The 25,408-nt window shown below is 44.3% G+C and overlaps 1 protein-coding gene across 3 annotated transcripts in view; it reads left to right on the top strand.

The window, feature by feature from the left end:
• Nucleotides 1-25,408, top strand: part of pex7 (peroxisomal biogenesis factor 7) — a 103,718-nt gene that overhangs the window by 74,109 nt on the left and 4,201 nt on the right. For all 3 annotated transcript variants that reach the window (XR_013792016.1, XM_079525490.1, XM_079525489.1), the window contains exon 10: nucleotides 10,825-10,924. Coding sequence is in view for 2 of the 3 variants with exons in the window: in XM_079525490.1 (XP_079381616.1) it covers nucleotides 10,825-10,924 (100 nt within the window). In the remaining variant the exon portion in view is untranslated. The remainder of the gene's footprint in view (nucleotides 1-10,824; nucleotides 10,925-25,408) is intronic.

Below are 25,408 nucleotides of genomic sequence, written 5' to 3'. Positions count from 1 at the left end.
GGTCTCAGGTCCGAATGTGTTAAACACAGAGGATACAACTGTGTACAACCTCTTCTATCGCAGGCGCCCACGCAGTTACAGTACAGTACGTACGTGAATAGTTTGTTGATGTTGTTTGATGCTGGAGGTTCAAAGGTAGGGCAATACAGATAAGGACCAACTGCAGACATTTGCATACTACGCCATATTATCTAGACAACAGTGTGCTTTTTGAAAATAATGATATGGAAATTACTTGAACTAAGAAGTAGAAAAAGTGCACTTCGGAGCACAGGTCTCCGCCAGGTCAGGTATAGGTTATTGTGGGTCAGCAATGTTCGGAGTACAGTTATACAGTATAGGTAAATACATGAATTGGCGCCACCATGAGGCTGATTTGAACATTAGTCATACTCGACTCCAGGGAATTACGGGAAAAATATCAAATTTGGTAAAAAAAATAATACATATTTAGCCACTTGCTCAAATGCCCCCGCCCCCCTGTCAAAAATAGCTAAAATCAAAAAAATAAAAGAAAGCAGCAAATGAAAAGAATGTAACACTATTCTTTTTACTTTCTCTAATAACAACCTAAAACATGAAACTTGATTGAGAAACTAAAATAAAGTTGACTTTTAAGTCAAAGGGCTGTTTTGTGTCTTATCGGTGCAAAGCGTGGTCTGTACTGTGTGCGATCATTTGACAACCATCGCAGTGCAGTACGCATTAGTCCTGTCGATATCCTGTACACAGATGCTAATCTGATCAATGGTGTCAACGGTCTGCTGTTAATCAGGAAGTCAATATAGACAAAGCATCTGAGATGCCGACAGACAGTCCACTGTCTGTCACCACGGCTAATTGGCTAACTGGCTGGCCATGCACAATCATCTCCTCTTATCTCATTCTCCAGCTGTGGACGATGATGTCCTCAGCTAGCTGTAGTGCAGAGTTTCTCAACCTTTTTCATTTCAAGGATCCCCAGTATTCATATGCATTAGGTAGTTCCACACTCACTCCAGAGGGCCACATTGCATATACTGTTGTATCAAAAATAGCAGATATAAAAGCTCAAAATGCATCGCACTGCGACACATTTTGAGCTTGTACTTGTATCTTCTATTTTCTATTTTGTTGGGAACGACAGTTTTCTACTGTGCAGGAGGATGCTAAACGCACACCAGTCTTAGTAGTGGTGCCAGCTCACGGCAGAAACATCTAAAGAGTTTAAGTCTTAAAAAGACAAAAAGAGTGGCTGCACACACTGATAGCCAAAGAGCCGATTATTTATTAGGATGCAGAGTAAAACCTAGGTTTTACTCTGCATCCTAATAAATAATACAGCCAATGAGAAAGATAGGTTGAGTGGGCATGAAAGCCAAGCAGAGAGAACATAGACCAGCTGTGCTTACACAGCAGCTGGTAAAAAGACAATACAATTCTAATACTGGTCATTCAGCTACTAATAATAGACTGAAGTAATTAAAGCGGGTCAATGTTTGGAAGTGTAACAACTGAAATAAATAATATATCAGTATTGGGATATTAAGCTGCGGGCCACATTAAGTGAAGGTGGGGGCCCCTGGGCCGCCAGTTGCCCATGTATCCATTAGGGGCCCTATTTCCGCCAGTGCTACAGTATATCCCTTATCCCTAAACTTCTTTGCCTTTTTTACTATTTTGAAAATCATTTTTGAATAGTTCAAATCTACGAGCTCACAATGCGTCGATGTAGATCAGCTAGTAACGTTGAACAAATTTAAAATATTTTCAAAATGGTAAAAAAAAAAAGGCAAAGAAGTTTGGGGACAAGGGGTATAACATGGCAAAACTTACCCTCTGTCTCTCGTTTTGTAATATCTCTTGGACTCCATCTACAGTACACTGTCCTCTGGGTTAATTTAACTCTGTGATTGCACAACTGTAACCAAATGGACCCGTAACAGGGTACAATCTCAGATAATTTTGTAGCCTTTCCTGATCACCTGAGAACACCTGGAGAAGTGCGCCATAAGCCTTATTTATGTTTCTATCATCTGAATTGTTTTTTTTATTTTTTTATTATTATTATCTTTCCCTAAATGTCCACACAGGTACCTGTTGTGACAATAGAGTGAAAGCTATGTAACCCAAAGCTATTCACACACACCTGACCTGAGGATACTGTAGGTTCACCTGTGTTTGAACTGCGCATGGAACACATGCAGGCATATGTTGTATCACACACTCGGACACACACACACATTATACACACGCACATGCGTGCACACACACACGCACGCACGACAAGGTAACCACTGAACTAGTTACTAAAGGTCTGACATTTGAACACGATATTGATTATCTCACTCCACGTATTGCTTGTATCCAAAACTATAACTATTCAAGGACCCCTATAACTCTGAGAATGTACAAATGAAACCAAATTGACCCATGTGGGTTCTATTTGCACACGCTCAGAGTTATAGGCCCATAAGCGTCCATGCTGTGTTCACATACTGTAATAAATTGTCTCAGTTCTTGGTGGTAACAGATGTTCCGGTTCCATTTTAGTTTTTACTTCCGATACCTGAACTTGTACTGACCCGGCCGATACCAATGCGTTAAACAAAACCTGATACCATAGATTGATAGATGATCGTTGCCATCAATGTATGGCACAGGGTTAAATCCTTTGTGAAACTTGAGCAAATCATTCTCTGTGTGAATTATTGCCATGTTGACAATGACATTTTGCTCATTACAATCTCTTACTAGCACGTACGTAGTTGTTTGCCTGCATAGCAGACATAAGCCATCGTTCGTGTGGTAATATACCCCCCCGCCCCCTTTCCGATACCCGATTCCGCATGCTTCGTGATTGCCTGTCTGTTATTGTGACATAGTGATCTGATGTTTGCTATAGATAACAGTGTTCTCTCTCTCTACACATTAGCTTCGTCACACAGCCGTGGCCTGAAGTAATAATTAAACGTCACAGTGGGAACAGGTAGCCATGCTCAGACTAACTGACAGAGAAACGGATGGAGAGGAAAGGAAAGGGATGGCGTGTGAAACATGGGGGAGAGACGAAGAGAGAGAGAATGAAAAATATTAAGAGACGAAAAGAGACCACAGGGAGTGACTGAGATAGAGCGTCTATGTTCACTATTTTAAATAGTTTTAAAACGATAATAAGGAATGGTTTTGGACATACAAGGTTTCCATCCGACGGAAACGATGACCTGGTCCTTGATGATGTCACCAACGTCTTAATTAGAAACAGGATATTACTGAGGCACACCCATACAAGCACACAGACATGCGCACACACACACACACACACACACACACACACACACACACACACACACACACACTCGTGCACACTGAGGTGATTGGGCATCTCCAGTGAATGAAATGACAAACAATAGAGCAATAAGCTATCATTGAAATAGCAGACAAAAGACAACGGCTGCTTCCTTCATTTGTACAAACATGCGTGCAGTTATTTGTCCAACTGTACAGCAGTCATCTGCTCTCTGCATGCATGCACACATGTGCGTGCGCACACACACACACCCCCGCGCGAACCCCCCCCCCGCAAACACACACACACACGCACACACACCCACAACCACACAGCTTTTATAAACCAGTAAGATGCCTGAGGCTGAGGTCGCGTGCACACATCCGCCATCCGTTTACAACAGACTGCTGGGCGAGCGCTGGCGCTTTGGCATGGGGGGTCAGATCAACATTCTGTACTTCCCATATAAGGAGCATGTCTTATATGGAATGTCAGAACAGGTCAGCTCCATACAGTATTTGGAAATCTAAGGGTGGTAGCGGGGACATTCTCTTGAGTGTACAGGGTTTGATGAGGGCCCAGGTAGGGCCGGGCCTTAATTTTCGGGCATGTTGAGAACTCTAGTTCTCGGCTTAACTGTGACAGCAGGTCGCATATATATCCATCCCTGATGATGTCACGTGATGTCACAATGACCTGGGCACCATATATGGGGAGTAGTGGAGTAGAAGTAAAAGTATTGTAAATTGTAAATACTCAAGTATAAATTACAAATATGTCAAAATGTTACTCAAATACAATACTTGGGTACATATACTTAGTTACTTTCCACCACTGCTAAGAGCAGTACTGCCAGTCAGTGAAGGTAAACATACAGATTGGCTTTAGTTTAGTGGAGTGTGATGGGGTGGGGGCCGTGCAGCTTTTTTTGCTTACAAAACCTGTTTATAGCGTGCGTGTGTGTGTGTGTGTGTGTGTGTGTGTGTGTGTGTGTGTGTGTGTGTGTGTGTGTGTGTGTGTGTGTGCGTGTGCGCGTGTGCGCGCCTGATGGCTCAGTTGGTCATCTTTGTGATGTCACTGAGATGTATGTTACTGATCTCGTTCTAGGCAACACAGAAGGGGGGGACTTTTTATTATTAACACACAACTCTAAGGTATATTTATGACATAGTAAAATGTTGAAAATGAGTGGTATTCCCCTTTAATGAATATGAATTGAGTTGAGTTTTGACTTTAATTGACACTGGAATGTAATCTGCTGCAGGTCACACCCACCAGTGCCACATGACTGACTCCGCCCCTGTCCCGAATGTCCTGCCTTTTGTAGGCCCTCAAATTCTGCAAAAGTCTATACCCAGCTACATGGTGGCCACATGGTTAGAGTGTCCGCCCTGACACTGGGAGTTCAGTCCACCCCCGAACCTGAATAGATCCACATATCTCTGTATCTGTCTGTCTGTCTGTCTGTTTGCCTTTAAAGACTGACTTTTTATGCTGAACAGGGACACCAGAAGAGTTAAGCAGAGTTAAATCTTTGAAATTGTGTAGGATTTCAGGATAAAACTATGTCCCTGGCACAAACTATTTTCATAGGGCATATTCATTTAGGGGTCCTTGAGAACCAATGTTCTACAGTAAGTGACAAAGTTGTGCTGCTAACAGGCTCGCCTGCCATGGGACTGCCTCTTTCTTTGATGTGTCATAGAAATAGTCATAGTGACGCCTAAACCCTAACCTTTAACTTACCAAAAACTATGGCTAACCCAACCTCACATAAACTATGTCTAGACTATAAACCTAACCTTAACCCAACCTCACAGAAACTATCGGCTCTATTTTCGTCCATGCTATTTACTATTTTGAAAAACATTTTAAAATAGTTCAACTAGCCGATCTACATCGACACGTTGTGAACTTGTAGATTGGCTATTTGAACTATTTTAAAATGTTTTTAAAAATAGTAAAAAGATGGCAAACTAGAAAAAGTGCCCTTCTGGGCACAGGTCTCCACCAGGAGGATAGGAGTGTGTGTGTGATGTTTGGCAAAATGTTTAGGAGCAATATAAACGTGTGTGTGTGTGTGACGCGGCTTGGCCTGTTGTAGCGCCACCATGAGGCTGATTTGAAAACTGTCAAGTGGCATTTCTTCCAAAGCCTAGTGGGAATATGCATGCACAGTTTCACTACAATTGGACGCGGCGTTGAGTAGTTGTGGCGATTTGTACAAAGCGGGCTACTCCTGAAAAGTATAGAAGCCAATCGTAGCCAATGAGGGTGGATTATGATAAATCAAACAAACCCGTCTTGATCACATGACTATGAAGAGCATGTGTACCGATTTGCGTGAAATTTGGATAAAATCTGAAGGAGTAATATTAGAAAATGTGTTTTACATATGTTGGCCTCCTGGTGGCGCTATAAAGAGCAGATGTGAAAAATTCCAGGCAAAGGTTTTTCCTTGGCCTCTAGGGAGTTGGCATACAAAGTTATCCACAGATCCGTGCAGTTAGAGGTAAAAACACTTTCCGGCCAGTTATAGCGCCACCATGAGGCTGAGTTGAAAATGTTCATGTGGCATTTCTTCCTCGGCCTAGTGGGAATGTGCGTGCACAATTTCACGGAAATCACACGATGTGTTCATGATTTGCAGCATTTTGTTTGAAACTGAGCACTCCTGCGAACTTTGGAAGCCAATCTTAGCCAATCAGGATGGAGTCTGAGAAATCTGAAAGACCCGTTTCGTTGAATGGCTCTAGAGAGACTGTGTACCAATTTGCGTGATGTTTGGACAAACTCTGTAGGTGTACTGTCCAAAAACTTGTTTTGCACAAAGCCGCCTTCTGGTGGCGCTATAACAGGCCGTTCTGGAAATTTTGGGGCAGAGGTTCATCGTTGGCATCCAGGGAGTGTGTGTGCAAAATTTGGCATCGACCAGGTTAATGGTCCCGGAGATTAGCTGTTCACAGACGGAAGGACGGACGGACGGACACACACACACGGACGGACGGACGGACGGACGGACGGACGGACGGAGTGCAATACATACTCTCTCCCCAAGCCTTCGGCCTGGTGGAGACAATAAATGTAGTGATACGGGGTAACGGGTGGTGCAAGATAAACCTAACCTTAACACTATAACCTCACAGAAACTATGTCTATAAACCCAAACATCAAAACCACGTCCACTTGGGCGAAACGTCTGGAAAAGAGTGAGTCCGCAGTCTCTGCACCGGCCAGAGTCATTAGCAAGAACGTAAACTACATACTGCTGTATAAAGCACACACACACACACACACACACACACACACACACACATGCACACACACACACACACACACACACACACACCACACACACACATACACAGAGCGGAGCAGTGATTTATACTAACGGCTCTCCCGCTCTATTTAATATCCTACTCAATGGTTGCCTCTCCCCAGAGACCCATAGATCATATACGTGCGTGCGTGCGTGCGTGCGTGCGTGCGTGCGTGCGTGCGCATGTGCGCGATATACGGAAGTGTATGTGTATGCCTAGGTTTGTGTTTGTGTGTGTTTATATGCACGTGTCGGTGAGTGCACAGAGTAGATCTGCCTGTCGGTGTGTGTGTGTGTGTGTGTGTGTGTGTGTGTGTGTGTGTGTGTGTGTGTGTGTGTGTCAGGCCCAGTATTAATATGGCCCTAATGCAGTCCAATGGCCTGGCAATGTTCTCGCTGAGAATGATTTAATTACATTTACAAAGTGGATGAGAAGGGAGAGAGAGAGATTGCTGCGTCAGGCCTTTGGTGCACGCACACTCACGCACACTCACGCACACTCACGCGCGCGCACGCACGCACGCAGAACCGCGGTCAGAAAACCCTCAGTCACGACTCGCAACCAGGAAGAGACAGTCTTTCAATTAGCCTGATTGGTTGATCCTGTCTGAGGCCTGGGAATTGCATTTTATTGGCTTGTTCTCTCTCTCTCTCCTCATCACTCTTTTTCTTAATGTGGCTCTTTCTACAGTTTCTTTCTATCCCTCCCTGCTATCTCTCTTGTCTATACAGAGTTCCGTCCATGTTTAAGTCCTTAAAGATGGAGTGCTGTGATTTTTGTATTTTTTCCAGTTTTGTGGACGTGAGAGTGTGTCTGTGAGTGAGAGTGTGTGTGTCTGTGAGTGAGAGTGTGTGTGCGACTGTGCGTGTGTGCGCGAATGCATTTTTGTGTGCATGGAAGACCATACTAGTCCATTGATAAAGCGGCACAGATGTTTAATCACTGTACTAGACCTATGTTACCTCTTCACCAAAAACTGCCGATCTACAAGCTCAATTGTGTTATTTTCTAACGCATTGTGAGCTTCTTGACGAGCATGTTCTCCCTCATGTGGTTAATAATACCACACTAAACGGTCTGCCCGTTCCCTTGTTGGGCAAACAGGAAGTGTAATAAATAATAGTAAAACTTTAAACCATTTAGACCTGAGGACGCATCCGTGTCACCTTATACAGTAGCTTTCAAGCACTAAAGGTATATTCAGTTTTTTATAGTTTTTACAGTTTTCTATAGAGTGTGCTGACCATATAAAGAGTTCCTCCCTGTCCCCAGTTAACCCCTGGGGTAAAAAAAAACGTAGGTTTCGTTTTTGGCTAGGTGGCCCAGCCGTCATCCAATCAGGATAGAGAGGGGCCTTCCGCCAATCATGATCCATGGGGGGCGGGCCATGGTGTGCCTGCTGTGTCCCTCCCCCCCCCCCCCCCCCCCCCCCACTGTAGTGCGTGCATGTGCCCATCTTGTTACCGGGGCGGACCAGGGTTTTTTCCAAATAACCCAAATCACTGAATGCTTCTTTAACCATTATTTTAAACTTTAGCTGTTGAAAAATAGCAGATCTACAAGCTTGTAAATCTGCTATTTTTGAAAAATTGTGCAAATGTGTTGAATATATATTCTTTCCCAGTAAATGTTTTTAATTCAAAACTCAAATCTTTGCTTCTGTGGGGTCCCTCATGGAACAACATATTTTCAGATCGGGGTCGGCAGCCAATTACATATAATTTTGGGTGTCCTTGACATGAAATAGTTTGCGACCCACTGACATAGAAACATATAGGTTTTTCAGAAAACATGATTTAGAAGAGATTTGTTGAATCTGGTCTCAGGTTTTAATGGGTTAAAATGACTGTAGGCTAATCATGCGGTCCAGTTAACTGATCGCAGGTGGTGCATTGATCACAGCAGGCTTTTAATTAACGCAGATTATTTGTAATTAGGCTATGCATCGTCTTGTTTACCCTGGCCCGCATTATTAATATGTGGTAAAGTCCATCAAAGTTAAGTGGCTCTGTGGCTCTATCTCTCTCTCTCTCTCTCTCTCTCTCTCTCTCTCTCTCTCTCTCTCTCTCTCTCTCTCTCTCTCTGTCTCTCTCTCTCTCTCTATCTCACTCTCACTCTCTCTCTGTCTCTGTCTCTGTCTCTCTCTCTCTCTGTCTCTCTCTCTCTCTCTCTCTCTCTCTCTCTCTCTCTCCATTTGTCACTGTTTCTTCCACGTTTTTTCTCCCTCCTTCCTGTCCTTTTTCCTCAGAAATCCAATCCTTTTCTTTTCTTTTCTATACCAGTAAGACGCCTAACCCGCGTGCACGCATGCGCCTGGGTGACGGCAGACGGCAGACAGACTGCTGGGCGAGCGCTGGCGCTTTGGCATGGGGGGTCAGATCAATATGGAATGAATTCTGTACTGGCCATATATGGAGCGTGTCTTGAGTGTACAGGGTTTGATGAGGCCAGATCAACATATGGAATGTCAGAACAGGAAGGATGTTTGTTGACCTTTTCTGACATTCCATATTATGGAATGTCAGAACAGGTCAGCTCCATATATGGAGATCTAAGGGTTTTGTATGTGCAGATCTAGGTGATGATCCAGTCTTCTCCATGTATTCAGGGTTATCCAGGGTTATGAGGTCAGTGTGATGATCTTCATTATATGGAGATGGCCATATATGGTGGCGTGATGTCACAAGGCGTGACCATATATGTAGGTGTGATGTCAGGAGGCGTGACCATATATGGATGCGTGGGGTGACTAACTAACGGGCGGACGGACGGGAGATGCAGGTTTTCATAGTAAATGCGACCTACCGTTGCAATCTGTTTTTTGAGAGGCACTGGAAGATTACATCACATGGCAGCCAAGTTAATGGGAATTGTAATCATTGTTTATAGAACACCCCCCAATCTGCACTTTAAAATCCTCAGGTTTTTTATTATTATGTTTTTTGCCTTTATTTGGTTAGTACACAGTTGAGATAAACAGGACACAGAGAGACAGGGAGTGACACAGCAAAGGCCGTAGGCCGTAGGGCTTTGGGAATCGAACCTGCGACTTGCTGTCAGGCTGCATTAGAGTGTGGTTGATTTGATTGTCTCCACCAGCCGAAGGCCTGGGGAAAGTATGTTTTGCACTCTGTCACCCCATAGATTAATAAAAGGATAGAGGCCGAACCGGAGCGACGGCCCCGCCCGCCCGCTATTCATTTAGATGGAAGTTGCTAAGTGGCGTTTTGAAGCACCCGGGAGAACCTTCTACTTCCGCATTTTTTTGATTTGGATACCAAATTTGGTGTCCAAAATGCCGCAGTGCAAACAGGCGCTCAATGTTAAACTGCACAGGGTTTCCTCATCATAAATCCACTGGTCCGCCTGCAGTCCCACCTCTGACCAATAGGGCAGAGCGCGTCAACGTTGGAGAGCCTCACTGGGGTCTTGGTCCCCCTGTGTCATGGTTTGAGTATTTCGTGGCCATTTTGGACATTGTTTTTGCTTTGCATTTGTGTTTTGAAAAATTCTGCCCGCATTCAAGGGCATAAATAGTTTCCATTTGTGCCCTCTGAGAGTTACCGACCCGTAAGTGTCACATTTGGACCCCTGGTGGTCCCCCGGGCCGGACGTTTAGAAGCAGTGTCCTTTTTCTGACGAGGAGCTTAAAGGCAGATTGCGCATCCGTCTCCATTTGGCAGATTATTATGACTCATAGATTACAGTCAACGCTGTAGGCCATTTTGTCGAGCAGAATTTGTGCGCTTTATGTAAAACAATTAGGACAGAATGCAGGCAGACGTCTAAAGAATATAAAACAATAAAAAACAACAACGCTGAAACGAATGCAAACTAAAAGTAGTTCATATCACTTAATGAGATCATAAAGTAATGTTGCATGATGTCACCAACCCCAGGATGTGCACAATGCTCACACACACACACACACACGCACACACGCACACACACACACACACACACACACACACACACACACACACACACACACACACACACACACACACACACACACAAAATCTTAAACTTAACTCATTTTCTGATAAGGACGACATTGGACGAGTTTTATTAATTAGCGTTAATAAGCGTTAAAAAGATATGGTGATAATGTACAGCGCAATGGCGTTCATAAAATCTTGATGTCCTGTCCTCAGAAGTATAGTAATGCAAGAGTGTGTGTGTGTGTGTGTGTGTGCGTGCGTGCGTGCGTGCGTGCGTGTGTGCGTGTGTCTATAGGTTTTGGGACTACAGCAGGAGCCAGCCTCTACTGGACACAGTAGAACACCACTCAGAATTTGTCTGCGGATTAGACTTCAGTCTACATACACCCAACAAGGTAACGCTCTCTCTCTCTCTCTCTTTTACCCCCTCTCTATCTTCTCTCTCTCGTTCTCTATCTCTCTCTCTCTCTCTCTCTCTCTCTCTCTCTCTCTCTCTCATATATTCTCTCTTCTCTCCCTGTGCCTCTCTTTCTCTCTCTCTCTCTCTCTCTCTCTCTCTCTCTCTCTCTCTCTCTCTCTCTCTCTCTCTCTCTCTTTCTCTCGCTCAAGTACTCTTTATACAGGAAGTGTCAAATAATTGCAGTGGGGTAAGAAGTGCAATATTTGCCTCTGAGATGTAGACATACTAAAGTGAAGTGAAACTACCTCAGAATCGTACTTACTGTAACTACATACTAAATGTAGATACTTTCCACCACTGCATGGCCGCTTATCTCCTGAACCACATGTTCCAGCTGGCACACCGTAATGTCCCCAGGGCTGATTTACTCTTCATAGTGTACAAATAAGGCAACCAAATGGACCCCAAGGGACCTTTAGGGTGTTCCGGACACACACACACACACACACACACACACACACACACACACACACACACACACACACACACACACACACACACACACACACACACACACACACACACACACACACACACACACAGTGTCTCTGCAGGGAGTCTAGCAATCTATAGAGCAGTGGTTATCAAACGGTTTTAGCACTGTCCTGACGACTGCTCGGTGCAAAATGAAATTCACAATGACAAATAAAGAATCTTTTTGTGATGCAATGAAAATATAGGTATGGCAGTCGCTGGCACAAACTATTTTCAGCTGCGGGTCAAATTACATATTAATTTCCTTGACATGAAAAGGTTTTTAGAACCAGTGGTTTGGGAAACGAGTACAAATACATGACATAGAAGCAGCAGGCAGATGAACGTCCAGGGAGTTGTAGTGGCTGCTGTCCATGGTGCTGAAGACGCTGTCTGTTGTTCAATGGTGCTGAACGCATTAGGAGCTCTCTGCTTGTGTACGGCTGTGCCATATGCTCTTAAAATGTCCCCATGGTATAGTTCACTATCTCTTTTCTACCAAATGTACCACAGGAAATCGCCTACAATTATGACACGATAAACCTCTACCCGATGTACAGCAATGAAGGAAAATAGAACTTTAATGAAAGTGTACGTACTTGTGTACTTACTTTCTTACAGTACTTAGCGCCTGTTACCCCTCCTGGGGCTTTGGCCGTCACCAAGCATCTGGGCCCTGAGCCAACCTCAGGTGTGGCCTGTTTTCTTGGCATCTGTCCTGCAAGTCTCAGCGCCAGGTGTTTTCATGGCCGTCCTCTCTCTCTCTTCCCTTGAGGGTTTCACTGGAGGGACTGTAAATAAACCCCCCACCCCCACCAAGAAAGGACCAGAACTGCCAAAAAACTAAAAGAATTGTCCTGGATGGGAAACAAATGAAACCATATTCTGACAGTTTTTTTATTGTTGTTTTGGAGTGGATTGATCCCTGATTGATTCCTATATTGATTATAAGGACTTATTTGCAGAGGGGGTGGGAATGGGTGGATGTAGAGGTCGGTCCTCAGCTCTCTATCATTCTTCTTCGTATTTATGTTTATGTGACTTGTTACCTACATGGTTCTTCCCTGCTGTTTAGTTTCTAGGTTGGAGAGCTTCAGTTACTCTTGCAATACGTTCCTATATGCTTAAACTTGACTGAAACAAACTGCTGTAAAATTAAAGTGTGTCCTTGGATTTGACCTTTTGAAAGCCGATATATACGCGTTCCGCATGGTGGCTAAACACATTGCTGAATCCGTACTTGTACTGTAAGGTGATTTATTGATTAGAAACCGTAATAGCTTTGCTAACTGTAATAGCTGGTACATTTCCCCATTTCCTTTTCTCCACTGGGGTTACGTGTGATCCATAAATTACACATAGAAAAGGCATGACTCTCTCACCCTATAAGCATGTGTGTTTCGGTTCATAATATGACCTCCGTTGTCTATCATGTTTTTATGACGTATGACTCCAAATCTGTGCAAGGTTTCATCACAATCACAATTCTTCTAAGAGAAAAGTTACAGACAGACAGACAATTTACAATTTACAATTTAGGCATTTAGCAGACGCTCTTAATCCAGAGCGACTTACATTAAGCAATAACAAAAAAGCATGGCATACATCACATACATAAAAAGACAGACAGACTATAGAGCTGTGGTTCTCAAAGTGGGGTCCATGGTCTCCCAGGGGTCCTTGAGGGAGTTCCCAGCTAAATTGTTGATTGGGAAACAATTGGAACCAAAATGGAACAAAGTCGACGCATATGGGTCCATTTGGTTGCATTTTGGTTCTTCCCATAGATGGGTGCATTAACTCCAGTGGTTCCATTTGTACACTCTCTGAGTTATAGATAGATTCTTTATTTGTCATTGTGAATTTCATTTAGCACCGAGCAGTCGTCAGGACAGTGCTAAACGTGGGGTCAGTTTGATAACCACTGCTCTATAGATGGCTAGACTCCCTGCTGAGACACTGTGTGTGTGTGTGTGTGTGTGTGTGTGTGTGTGTGTGTGTGTGTGTGTGTGTGTGTGTGTGTGTGTGTGTGTGTGTGTGTGTGTGTGTGTGTGTGTGTGTGTGTGTGTGTGTGTGTGTGTGTGTGTGTAAACTCAAAAGAAAGTTTCTCTGGCTCTTTTTGAGTACAGAGCCAATAGCAGAGAGACGTGTGTGTTTGTGTGACTGCATGATGTAAGCTCTGGACGTGAACCCACGTGACGTCACACCACGTGCAGGGTTTCCCCACAGGACTCACACACAGCAGGGGCACTAAAGGGTTTCTGTCACAGAGTCATTTACTCTGGTTTGGTCCATGTGCGTGCGTGTGTGTGAGTGCGTTGTGTGCGTGTATTTGTGGGTGTGGGTTGTTTATTTTAATTTACGAACGTGTGTGTGTGTGTGTGTGTGTGTGTGTGTGTGTGTGTGTGTGTGTGTGTGTGTGTGTGTGTGTGTGTGTGTGTGTGTGTGTGTGTGTGTGTGTGTGTGTGTGTGTGTGTGTGTGTGTGTGTGTGTGTGTGTGTGTGTGTGAAAGAGAGGCTGGTGTGGTGTGTGCGTGGTCAGCAGCAGTAATGAGCTGTATTGTTAGCTCTGTTGTTATCTGACATGTCATTATGGGGAGCTGCTCTGGAGGACACACGCACACACACACACACACACACACACACACACACACACACACACACACACACACACACACACACACACACACACACACTCTCTCTCACACACTCAAACACAGTGTACAGGCTGTACCAGTGCGGATGGGGATTTACCCTCACATCACATTATGGCTTCTCTCTCTCTTTCTGTCCATCATTGTCTCCACCAGGCCGAAGGCATGGGGAGAGAGTATGTTTTGCACTCCGTCCGTGTGTGTGTCCGTCCGTCCGTGTGTGTGTCCGTCCTTCCGTCCGTCCGTTACCAGCTAATCTCCGGCACCGTTAACCCGGTCGATGCCAAACTTTGCACACACACTCCCTGGATGCCAACGATGAACCTCTGCCCCACATTTTCCAGAACGGCCTGTTATAGCGCCACCATGAGGCAGCTTTTCACATTTTTTACCTAAACTGCACCGATCTGCGTGAAACGTTGCATGCACACTCCCTAGAGGCCAAGGACCAACCGTTGAACTGCATTTTCCGCATCTGCCTTTTATAGCGCCACCAGGAGGCCGACTTTTGTAAAACACATTTTTTGATATTACTCCTCCAGATTCTGTCCAAAAATCTCACAAATCGTTACACAGTATCTCTATGGTCATGTGCTCAAGTCGGATCTGTCCGATATTTCATATTCCATCCTAATTGGCTATAATTGGCTTTCACAGTTTGCAAGATTGCCCCGTTTTGAACAAAAGCCTCAAATCATGAACGCAGCATGCAATTTACGTGAAATCTTTCACACATTTTCTTACTAGGCTGAGGAATATATCCCACCCTTTTCACATTGGCCTGTTATAGCGCCACCAACAGGTTGATTTTTGCAAAACACATTTTTGGAACAAAATGCCTAAAAACATGTTTATATTAATCCTAAACATTTTGCCAAACATCTCACAGTCCTATCCTCCTGGTGGAGACCTGTGCCCAGAAGGGCACTTTTTCTAGTTCTCTCTGTTCTTTCTCTTATTATATGTCTCTCTCTTTTTCGCGCTCTCTCTCTCTGTCCATCACTCTATCTCTGTTCTTCTCTTATTATATGTGTCTCTCTCCCTCCCCCCCCCCAACCTACCTCACTCTCTCTCTCTCTCTCTCTCTCTGCTTTAGTGACTAGTCCCTGACCGACGTGTGGAAATACAAGAATGCAGCAAGCAGCTTATAAAACCTTCCTCATGTCAGACTCAAATCCACTGACGTTTGTTTAACGGTCAAAGCTTAGCATGTGTCACTACGTTTGTCAGACTAACTTTAAAATAAGAGTGCCTTGTCAAGTTATGGGAAAGTAAGTGTCTTCTTGTCTATTTTTTATGGCGCAGCCCCAGAATTCACAAGTAGAAGGTAAAAAATAATGATTACATTGAACGGTAATTCATATTTTTGATATTTCGGGCGCTCGCTGGCCTAGCGGTCCAGGTGCATGCCACATATAGGCTCTGGCCTATATGTGGCTCTGGCCTGAGTCCCGTTCATGATGACCATCTTCAAGTCGAGACCTGTAGGCAAGTAGAACGTGAGTATGTGACCTGTACTTGCCCAACGGGTCCTTTAGTGTCAACCCCTGCATTGGATCCATTGGAACACAGGTTCTTTCTTTTTGTTTTTAATTTGCAGAAAAGTAACTGTATTTTGGACAAGAAGGAAGAAGACTGTGAAGAAGACTGCTGTAGGTTGTGTGGGCGCAACAGTTGACCAAACTCACCATTTTAATTGGTTATAAAAATAATGGCTTTTAATATGAAAATACATAATCCGAAATACAGAAAAATACTTATTTTTTCTTTTTGTAAATGAAAGAACCAATGAAAAGTGTTAACAAAAGGCTTGTGTCTAAATACTAACTACGGTACATATCGATCCATTGGATCACAGCTTGTTCTTCCAATTGAAAATGGACTGAAATCGATTGGTTCAGACGAGGCGAGGCCACTGCTGTGCTGTCGTTGGTAATTTTACATCAAGGCAAAGCACGGTCTAATATTTTACTGCGCTCCTTTAGCACTTTGTTGTGAGAAGTGTAAATCTATCTCTGCAAATGGCTTTAAGGTTCGCTGATTATGAATAATCCTCCGAATGTCTCTTCTCTTCTCTTCTCTTCTCTTCTCTTCTCTTCTCTTCTCTTCTCTTCTCTTCTCTTCTCTTCTCTTCTCTTCTCTTCTCTTCTCTTCTCTTCTCTTCTCTTCTCTTCTCTTCTCTTCTCCTCTCCTCTCCTCTCCTCTCCTCTCTTCTACCTCTTCTCAGCTTATACAAAATACCAGTAGCCAGTGGTCTCTCGTCTTGCCCAGGGCAGCCACATGTGTCTGATGGATCACCCTCTTTAGTTAACTGCAGCTGAGGCATTGGCACACACATTTTGTCCATGCATGTGGACCGATCCTGACACACACACACACACACACACACACACACACACACACACACACACACACACACACACACACACACACACACACACACACACACACACACATCAAGTACAGAAAATCTATGCGTGATGCATGTGTGTGAGTTTAAATGCGGTCATATATCATACAGGAGCAGTACCATGACAGCTATTCACAAGTTGGTATAGAATATCCATACCGGAACACACACACACACACACACACACACACACACACACACACACACACACACACACACACACACACACACACACACACACACACACCTAACTGTTATCACTGTCGTACACACTGTCCTCAAAATTCATGTGTCAGCTATCATTTCGCACTGCAGCAAACACGGAGGTTCCGACGGATGCTTAATGTATGCGCTGGCCAAAAGCAAGTTTTCTTGGCGAAGCGATTCATGTATAAAATACTTAATGTTTTGGTTGAGCAGCGCCGCTAATCAATGTCACTTTGGTGATACGTTGGTGGGTGTCAAACGCTCTGCGTGCTTTGTAACAAGCTCTCTGGACATGATGCATCACTGCTGTCAGGCAGAAATCTCCATATTATAACTTTTTGTGTTTCTGCTTCACACTACAGCGTCACACAAAAGCATAACAAATAGCAGATCCACAAGCAGTGTTGTTTTCGTCGACTAAAACTATGACGAAAAATGTTCGTCGACTACCTTTTTTCACCGACAAAAACTACATAAAAACTAAGCCATGATGACTAAAACTATGACTAAATAAAATATACTGACAATTTCGTCAACAAATAAAAACTGGACTAAAATGAATGAACTAGTTGACAAGAGATCCAGTATAAGTCATTTTACACTTGGTTGCATGCTGAACATAGCAGATATACAAGCTCACAACCCGTCGCAGCACGATGCGTTGTGAGCTTGTAGATCTGCTATTTTCAGCAAGTGTGAAATCAGTCATTACGACGGCATCAAGGCCTGCCAAAATACATTTTAGTTGACTAAATCAACTGTAGATTTAGTCAACTAAAATCTTATGTTATTTAATCGCCTAAAACTAAACACTAAAACATTCCAGGTGAATAAAATGTGACTGAAACTAAATTAAAACTATTGAAGAGACTATGACTAAAACTAAAATCAAAATTTGCTGCTAAAAACAACACTGTCCACAAGCTCCAAACGTGACATGAAGCGACACGTTTTGAGTTTGGACATCTGCTACTTTTGCTTCTTTTGCATTTGAATCATGAAAAGTAACAGTTTTGGGACGATATCCAAAGCTTGTCTGTAAACAAATAAGCAAAATACTAAAAATAAATATTACTTTCTGTGGACATGGCCCCTAAATCAGGCTTTAGAACCACAGTTACTCACTACTTACTAGTTACTTCACTTGAAAACACTTCTACTCTGGCTATTATGTACACCCCAGACTAGTTTTTTAAGTTACTTGATATTTTATATTTTGATATTTGATGTTCATTTGATCAGACCCATTGTAACTTAAATTCCCGACATGTTGGTGAACTTGTAATGTATATTTCCGCTGAGTGTCGGTCCCAGAATAGGGATGCTAGGTTTTGAAGTGGTTTAAACTGTTTCCGTGCAGTGTTCACATTAACACTAAGTGGACAGGCGTGACTGCAGGGGCTGCACTTCTCGTAACAGGTGCCTGCTGTTTTTCTTAATTCCCTCATTTTGTCCTGTTCCTCTCCTGTCTTTGTGTCATTTTGTCCTGTTCCTCTCCTCTCTTTATGTCAAAGAGTACACAGGCTCGTACCCGTAAGTGTCCATTTGGTTACATTTTGTGAACACTCTTAGAGATCCAAGTGGGATCAGCTATAGCGCTGAGGATTTTACTGTATACTCACGGAGACCGTCTTGAAGCTAAGAGATAACGGGTTTAATTCTTGGCGAATTGCATCACATTACACACTGACGCAAACTCCGTACGGTACAGTAATCCCAAAGATCCCGGAATAATCCCTGTCTCTCGACCACTCTGACGTGCCCGTGTGACTCCCGTTGTCGTGGAGAGGCGTAAATCCGAAGTGCTGGAAAGTCTGCAGCAGGTTTCGTGCACGTCTGAAATATTTTGGTTTTAGTGTAGTTTTAGTTGACTACATACCATACATATGTGACGTGACAAACAGCGCTGAAACCAGTCTTACTCCAATTGGCCAAAGGGGGCGCTATAGCAATCGTTTGTAAATGAAACCTTTGAACTGGCATAACTCGTGCCTTGTTTGGCCAAAAGCCATGGAACTTGTTTACACATGATTTTCCGCCATTTTCAGCAGTTTGAAAAACGCTTATACCTGATTTAACCGTCAGTCGGTTTTCGCGAAAGTCTCGGAGAGACGTAAATCCAATGTTTCGGGAAAGTGCCGCAGGTTTCGTGCACGTCGTTGCAGGTGTGCTTGTCATAATCAACTGTGCCGGCGTTAAAATCTTTCATATTTCATATTGTTTCAAATTCTGAAATATTTTTGTGTTTATAGTGTACTTTTAGTTGACTACATACCATACGATTTTAGTCAAGTTGATTTAGCTGAGTAAAATATATGTTGGTGTTTAAAGTGTCTTGCTCGTGGAGACCTCAACACATGTAGACCGGGGTCCGGGAATGGAACCTTATAGAGGAGTGCTACTCAACCCGCGTCCCGTGGGTAATGGTTATTTGCATTGTTTTGAACAAGATTGTAGGAATGTAAGTATTGTATTGTTTGTTCCAAGAGAAAGTGATATGGCCCCTTGAGTATTAACCACTTACTTATTTATTCACCTGTGATAATCTGTTCATTATATGTTCTCTTCCCATTTTGTGAATGAAGACTCATTTTGTAACTGCATTAATCACAATGTTTTTTGGTCATTGCAGTTTGGCCATATAGATGGAAATGTGGCTTTTTCCTGTGTGTTTCCTTGATTTTTAGACATGTAGTCTGTTTCTAAACATTTCAGAATAATACTGACAGCTTGCGGCCCTTGGAATTTGGCTGAGTGGCCCCTGAGCCATCTAAAGTTGAGCCCTGTTAACGAGGGAACAACGGTTCAAGTGTAAAAGCAGAAAGAACATTGTTTTACACGCTACAGTAAACGGACCACAGTGGTGATGTGTGGGGGAGGTGGTGGGGGAGGTGTGGGGGAGGTTGGGATTTTGTTAAACAACCGCTATTTTCAATTTCCTCTCGTCTTTCTGCTCGAGCCTTTCTTCTGTCACCCTCTGCCCTCCTATTCCCCCTTCTTTCCCATTAAATCCCTCATCACCTCTTTCCTCCGCGGACCATCCCTTTCCCCATATTGCTCCCCCTCTCTCTTTCTCTCTTCCTCTGGTTCTTTTTGCTGCAGTCTTGGCCAGGATGTGTGTGTGTGTGTGTGTGTGTGTGTGTGTGTGTGTGTGTGTGTGTGTGTGTGTGTGTGTGTGTGTGTGTGTGTGTGCGTGTGTGCGTGTGTGCGTGTGTGCGCGTGTGTGCGTGTGTGCGTGTGTTTCCGTCCATTGTGGCCCGTTGTTAAGAGGTAATTAAGGGCATTCCTCCCTGGCGAATGACTCACCGTTGGTTGGTTGGTTCAGCCTCTTCTCTTGTCTTATAGGTGCGTGGCGGAAAGCTTGACTGACAGGCCTGGCTGCGTGCATTCAACAACTCGCATTATTATATAGCTCTCACTCGCCTCGTGTTTGCGTATGGCGTTTGAGATGCTCTCCTCTCTCGGAATCACACTTAACCCCTGCTCTACCCGCCCTAGATCCAAACCACTGTGTTAAGTTTTGGGGGATTTTCTTTTTGCAGGGGAGATATATAGTCACATTTTAAACATGGAGTGCGGGGGAACAACTCCTGAGGAATACTAACGAGGTATAATGGGGTAGAGCTGAGGATATTGCAAGTGTTCCCCAAAATAATTGGCTAATATTTTATTGATAACATTTATATATATAAAAACAATGTAAGAAAAATGTCATGGCATTTTTTTCTTCATAGTGAGATGGGTGGGTCGCAAAGTAACTCTTTCATGATTCTGAAGTGGGCCCTGACGCAGAAGATGTCCAGAACCACAGGGCTAGACTCAGACAGATCTTTTTGGACGACACCAGTATTGGCAGTCGATGTGTCCCGACTCTTGGCGGGACAGCATGTATTGCATAACCGAGGTGGCGTCCACACGTTCCTTAGAGGCAACGCCCTGACATTTTAGCTCAGTGTGTGAACGGTAAGTCATACATTAAAATGTGGTATTCCTCAGAGGACCGCTGTATAGGCGAGACTCTTTATGAGAATGGCCACTGTGTAGAGAGGAGACTCTTTATGAGAATGGCCACTGTGTAGAGAGGAGACTCTTTATGAGAATGGCCACTGTGTAAAGAGGAGACTCTTCATGAGAATGACCACTGTGTAGAGAGGAGACTCTTTATGAGAATGGCCACTGTGTAAAGAGGAGACTCTTTATGAGAATGGCCACTGTGTAGAGAGGAGACTCTTTATGAGAATGGCCACTGTGTAAAGAGGAGACTCTTTATGAGAATGGCCACTGTGTAGAGAGGAGACTCTTTATGAGAATGGCCACTGTGTAAAGAGGAGACTCTTCATGAGAATGACCACTGTGTAGAGAGGAGACTCTTTATGAGAATGGCCACTGTGTAAAGAGGAGACTCTTTATGAGAATGGCCACTGTGTAGAGAGGAGACTCTTTATGAGAATGGCCACTGTGTAAAGAGGAGACTCTTTATGAGAATGGCCACTGTGTAGAGAGGAGACTCTTTATGAGAATGTTCACTGTGTAAAGAGGAGACTCTTTATGAGAATGGCCACTGTGTAGAGAGGAGACTCTTTATGAGAATGGCCACTGTGTAAAGAGGAGACTCTTTATGAGAATGGCCACTGTGTAGAGAGGAGACTCTTTATGAGAATGGCCACTGTGTAGAGAGGAGACTCTTTATGAGAATGGCCACTGTGTAAAGAGGAGACTCTTCATGAGAATGACCACTGTGTAGAGAGGAGACTCTTTATGAGAATGGCCACTGTGTAGAGAGGAGACTCTTTATGAGAATGGCCACTGTGTAGAGAGGAGACTCTTTCTGAGAATGGCCACTGTGTAAAGAGGAGACTCTTTATGAGAATGGCCACTGTGTAAAGAGGAGACTCTTTATGAGAATGGCCACTGTGTAAAGAGGAGACTCTTTATGAGAATGGCCACTGTGTAGAGAGGAGACTCTTTATGAGAATGGCCACTGTGTAAAGAGGAGACTCTTTATGAGAATGGCCACTGTGTAGAGAGGAGACTCTTTATGAGAATGGCCACTGTGTAAAGAGGAGACTCTTTATGAGAATGGCCACTGTGTAGAGAGGAGACTCTTTATGAGAATGTTCACTGCGGCAGAACCTCAATTCAGTTCTGTTTGTTGGTTGTTGTTTTTAAAGCCACAGTGCTGTGGGCCGGGGCCAAATCTCCATTACACACACACAGACACACACACACACACACACACACACACACACACACACACACACACACACACACACACACACACACACACACACACACACACACACACACACAAACTGTCTGTCTGTCTGTCTGTAGCTGGAGGAGATGAAAGAGGAACTATAGCCGTGTCATTCAGATGATAGCTGTTTATATCCCTAAGAAAGAAAGAAAGAAAGAAAGTTTTGAGAGTAAAACTACTTCCCAGAGAGGAAGTATAGAAGGAATGGATCCTGGGTCCACCTGGAGAAATGCAGTAATCCTGGTCTCTATACTGCCTCCCCCTGGCCAGCTGGGGTGCCTCATGGAGGGAAACTCCCCTGGTAGAAGAAGCGCCTCAGACTCCTCTTCCATAGAAGGAAGCATGAGGTCACTCCGTTGCTCTCCCCAGGTTGGCAGAGGGAGTGTAGAGCCAATTAGATAATTGACACTGGGATCAATACAAGCAAACATAACATATTTATGTTATACACACAGTGTCAGGAAATATAGAAATATGAAGGGACAAAATAGACAAATAAAAATATAGAAGGAGCTAAAAGAATTAGACGGTTATACAATAATATAATCAGGCAGTGTCGAAGGCCACAGCGAAGAAATGGGTCTTTAGTAGGGATTTAAAAGCCTCTAATGAGGGAGCAGAGTGAATATGGAAGGGTAGGTTGTTCCAGAGCCTAGGGCCGGCCGCTGCAAAGGCCCGGCCACCTCTGGTCTTACAGTTGGTTTTGAGGTCAGTCAGCAGTAGCTTGTCAGCTGACCTTATATTGTATATAGATGTGAGGAGACATCACCTCTCTCTCACACTTACAGTATGCCAGTGATCACCCTCCCATGTGCAAATGTTGGCACTCGTTTTTTCCCAAAGTACGGATGCTGGGGTTTATGTGGTTCACTCTTTCCCCACCAGGTTTAAGCTTCTCTGCCACCATAGAGCTTTTCAGCCGTAAGCCCTTATTTTGAAGAGCCACCAGCTGATTTGGTGACATGCAAGTAACAATCAATCATGTCCGGGGCAGCTGCAAGATACTTTCGCCTTCATCAGAAGCGCTAATATAGTACCGCGAGGTCGCAGGGATTTGTTTTAGCTCCTAAAACATCGATGTTCTGTATGATCACCTCAATCTAAGCTTCAATTCAGAGAAAAAACACAGCTAAATATCATCGCTAAAGATAGTCTGGACGGAGAGAAAATATTCAATGACGTCACAACGCGGAAGCAAAGCGTTGCCAGGCGACGGAGACGCCAAGAACCGGTAAAAATAATACTAGTGATGCTGGATGCATTATAAACTAATAACTCGTGCAATGTCGTTCTAGGTGATCTGTGGTTTTTAATAAAACTCGTCCAATGTCGTCCTTAGCAGAAAATGAGTTAACTTTAACGTTTAGCTCTCAAGTCCCCCATTTCCTTCCTTCCATTTCCTTCCCTCCCTTTCTTGTGAAACAACAGCATGGGACCAACGGCCATGCAGGTAATCTCTCTCCTCTTTCTAGTGAAACAACAGCATGGGACCAACGGCCATGCAGGTAATCTCTCTCTTTCTTGTGAAACAACAGCATGGGACCAACGGCCATGCAGGTAATCTCTCTCCTCTTTCTAGTGAAACAACAGCATGGGACCAACGGCCATGCAGGTAATCTCTCTCCTCTTTCTAGTGAAACAACAGCATGGGACCAACGGCCATGCAGGTAATCTCTCTCCTCTTTCTAGTGAAACAACAGCATGGGACCAACGGCCATGCAGGTAATCTCTCTCCTCTTTCTAGTGAAACAACAGCATGGGACCAACGGCCATGCAGGTAATCTCTCTCCTCTTTCTAGTGAAACAACAGCATGGGACCAACGGCCATGCAGGTAATCTCTCTCCTCTTTCTAGTGAAACAACAGCATGGGACCAACGGCCATGCAGGTAATCTCTCTCTTTCTTGTGAAACAACAGCATGGGACCAACGGCCATGCAGGTAATCTCTCTCCTCTTTCTAGTGAAACAACAGCATGGGACCAACGGCCATGCAGGTAATCTCTCTCCTCTTTCTAGTGAAACAACAGCATGGGACCAACGGCCATGCAGGTAATCTCTCTCCTCTTTCTAGTGAAACAACAGCATGGGACCAACGGCCATGCAGGTAATCTCTCTCCTCTTTCTAGTGAAACAACAGCATGGGACCAACGGCCATGCAGGTAATCTCTCTCCTCTTTCTAGTGAAACAACAGCATGGGACCAACGGCCATGCAGGTAATCTCTCTCTTTCTTGTGAAACAACAGCATGGGACCAACGGCCATGCAGGTAATCTCTCTCCTCTTTCTAGTGAAACAACAGCATGGGACCAACGGCCATGCAGGTAATCTCTCTCCTCTTTCTAGTGAAACAACAGCATGGGACCAACGGCCATGCAGGTAATCTCTCTCCTCTCCACTACTCATCTTTCTAGTGAAACAACAGCATGGGACCAACGGCCATGCAGGTAATCTCTCTCCTCTTTCTAGTGAAACAACAGCATGGGACCAACGGCCATGCAGGTAATCTCTCTCTTTCTAGTGAAACAACAGAATGGGACCAACGGCCATGCAGGTAATCTCTCTCCTCTTTCTAGTGAAACAACAGCATGGGACCAACGGCCATGCAGGTCATCTCTCTCCTCTTTCTAGTGAAACAACAGCATGGGACCAACGGCCATGCAGGTAATCTCTCTCCTCTTTCTAGTGAAACAACAGCATGGGACCAACGGCCATGCAGGTAATCTCTCTCTTTCTTGTGAAACAACAGCATGGGACCAACGGCCATGCAGGTAATCTCTCTCCTCTTTCTAGTGAAACAACAGCATGGGACCAACGGCCATGCAGGTAATCTCTCTCCTCTTTCTAGTGAAACAACAGCATGGGACCAACGGCCATGCAGGTAATCTCTCTCCTCTTTCTAGTGAAACAACAGCATGGGACCAACGGCCATGCAGGTAATCTCTCTCTTTCTAGTGAAACAACAGCATGGGACCAACGGCCATGCAGGTAATCTCTCTCCTCTTTCTAGTGAAACAACAGCATGGGACCAACGGCCATGCAGGTAATCTCTCTCCTCTCCACTACTCATCCTGGAGCAGAAAGCGGCAGCAGTGCAGGTTGCAGCCACAGCGAAAGCCACCGTTACACTCGGTCGCGCACGGTCAGTGATCCCCCGCGCACTGCTGGATGCAGCAGATTTACAAGCTCTCGACACGTGCTGAAGAGAAGAGGAAAAGCATGTCGTATTGCAACGCATTGCGACGTGTTCTGAGCTTCAACTGAGCATACAGTATCACTATACAGAGTATATCAGGCTTGATGCTAATTGCTTTGATTGTCTCTGTGATCTGCTGGTGAATAGCTAGGCTACTTAGAGGGTCCATTGTCTGTGTTGTAGTTAGAAGTCATTTTATGGTGTGTGTGTGTGTGTGTGTGTGTG

The sequence above is a fragment of the Electrona antarctica genome (assembly GCF_951216825.1).
Source record: "Electrona antarctica genome assembly, chromosome: 17".
Lineage (NCBI taxonomy): Eukaryota > Metazoa > Chordata > Actinopteri > Myctophiformes > Myctophidae > Electrona > Electrona antarctica.
This window is presented reverse-complemented; position numbering and strand designations above follow the sequence as displayed.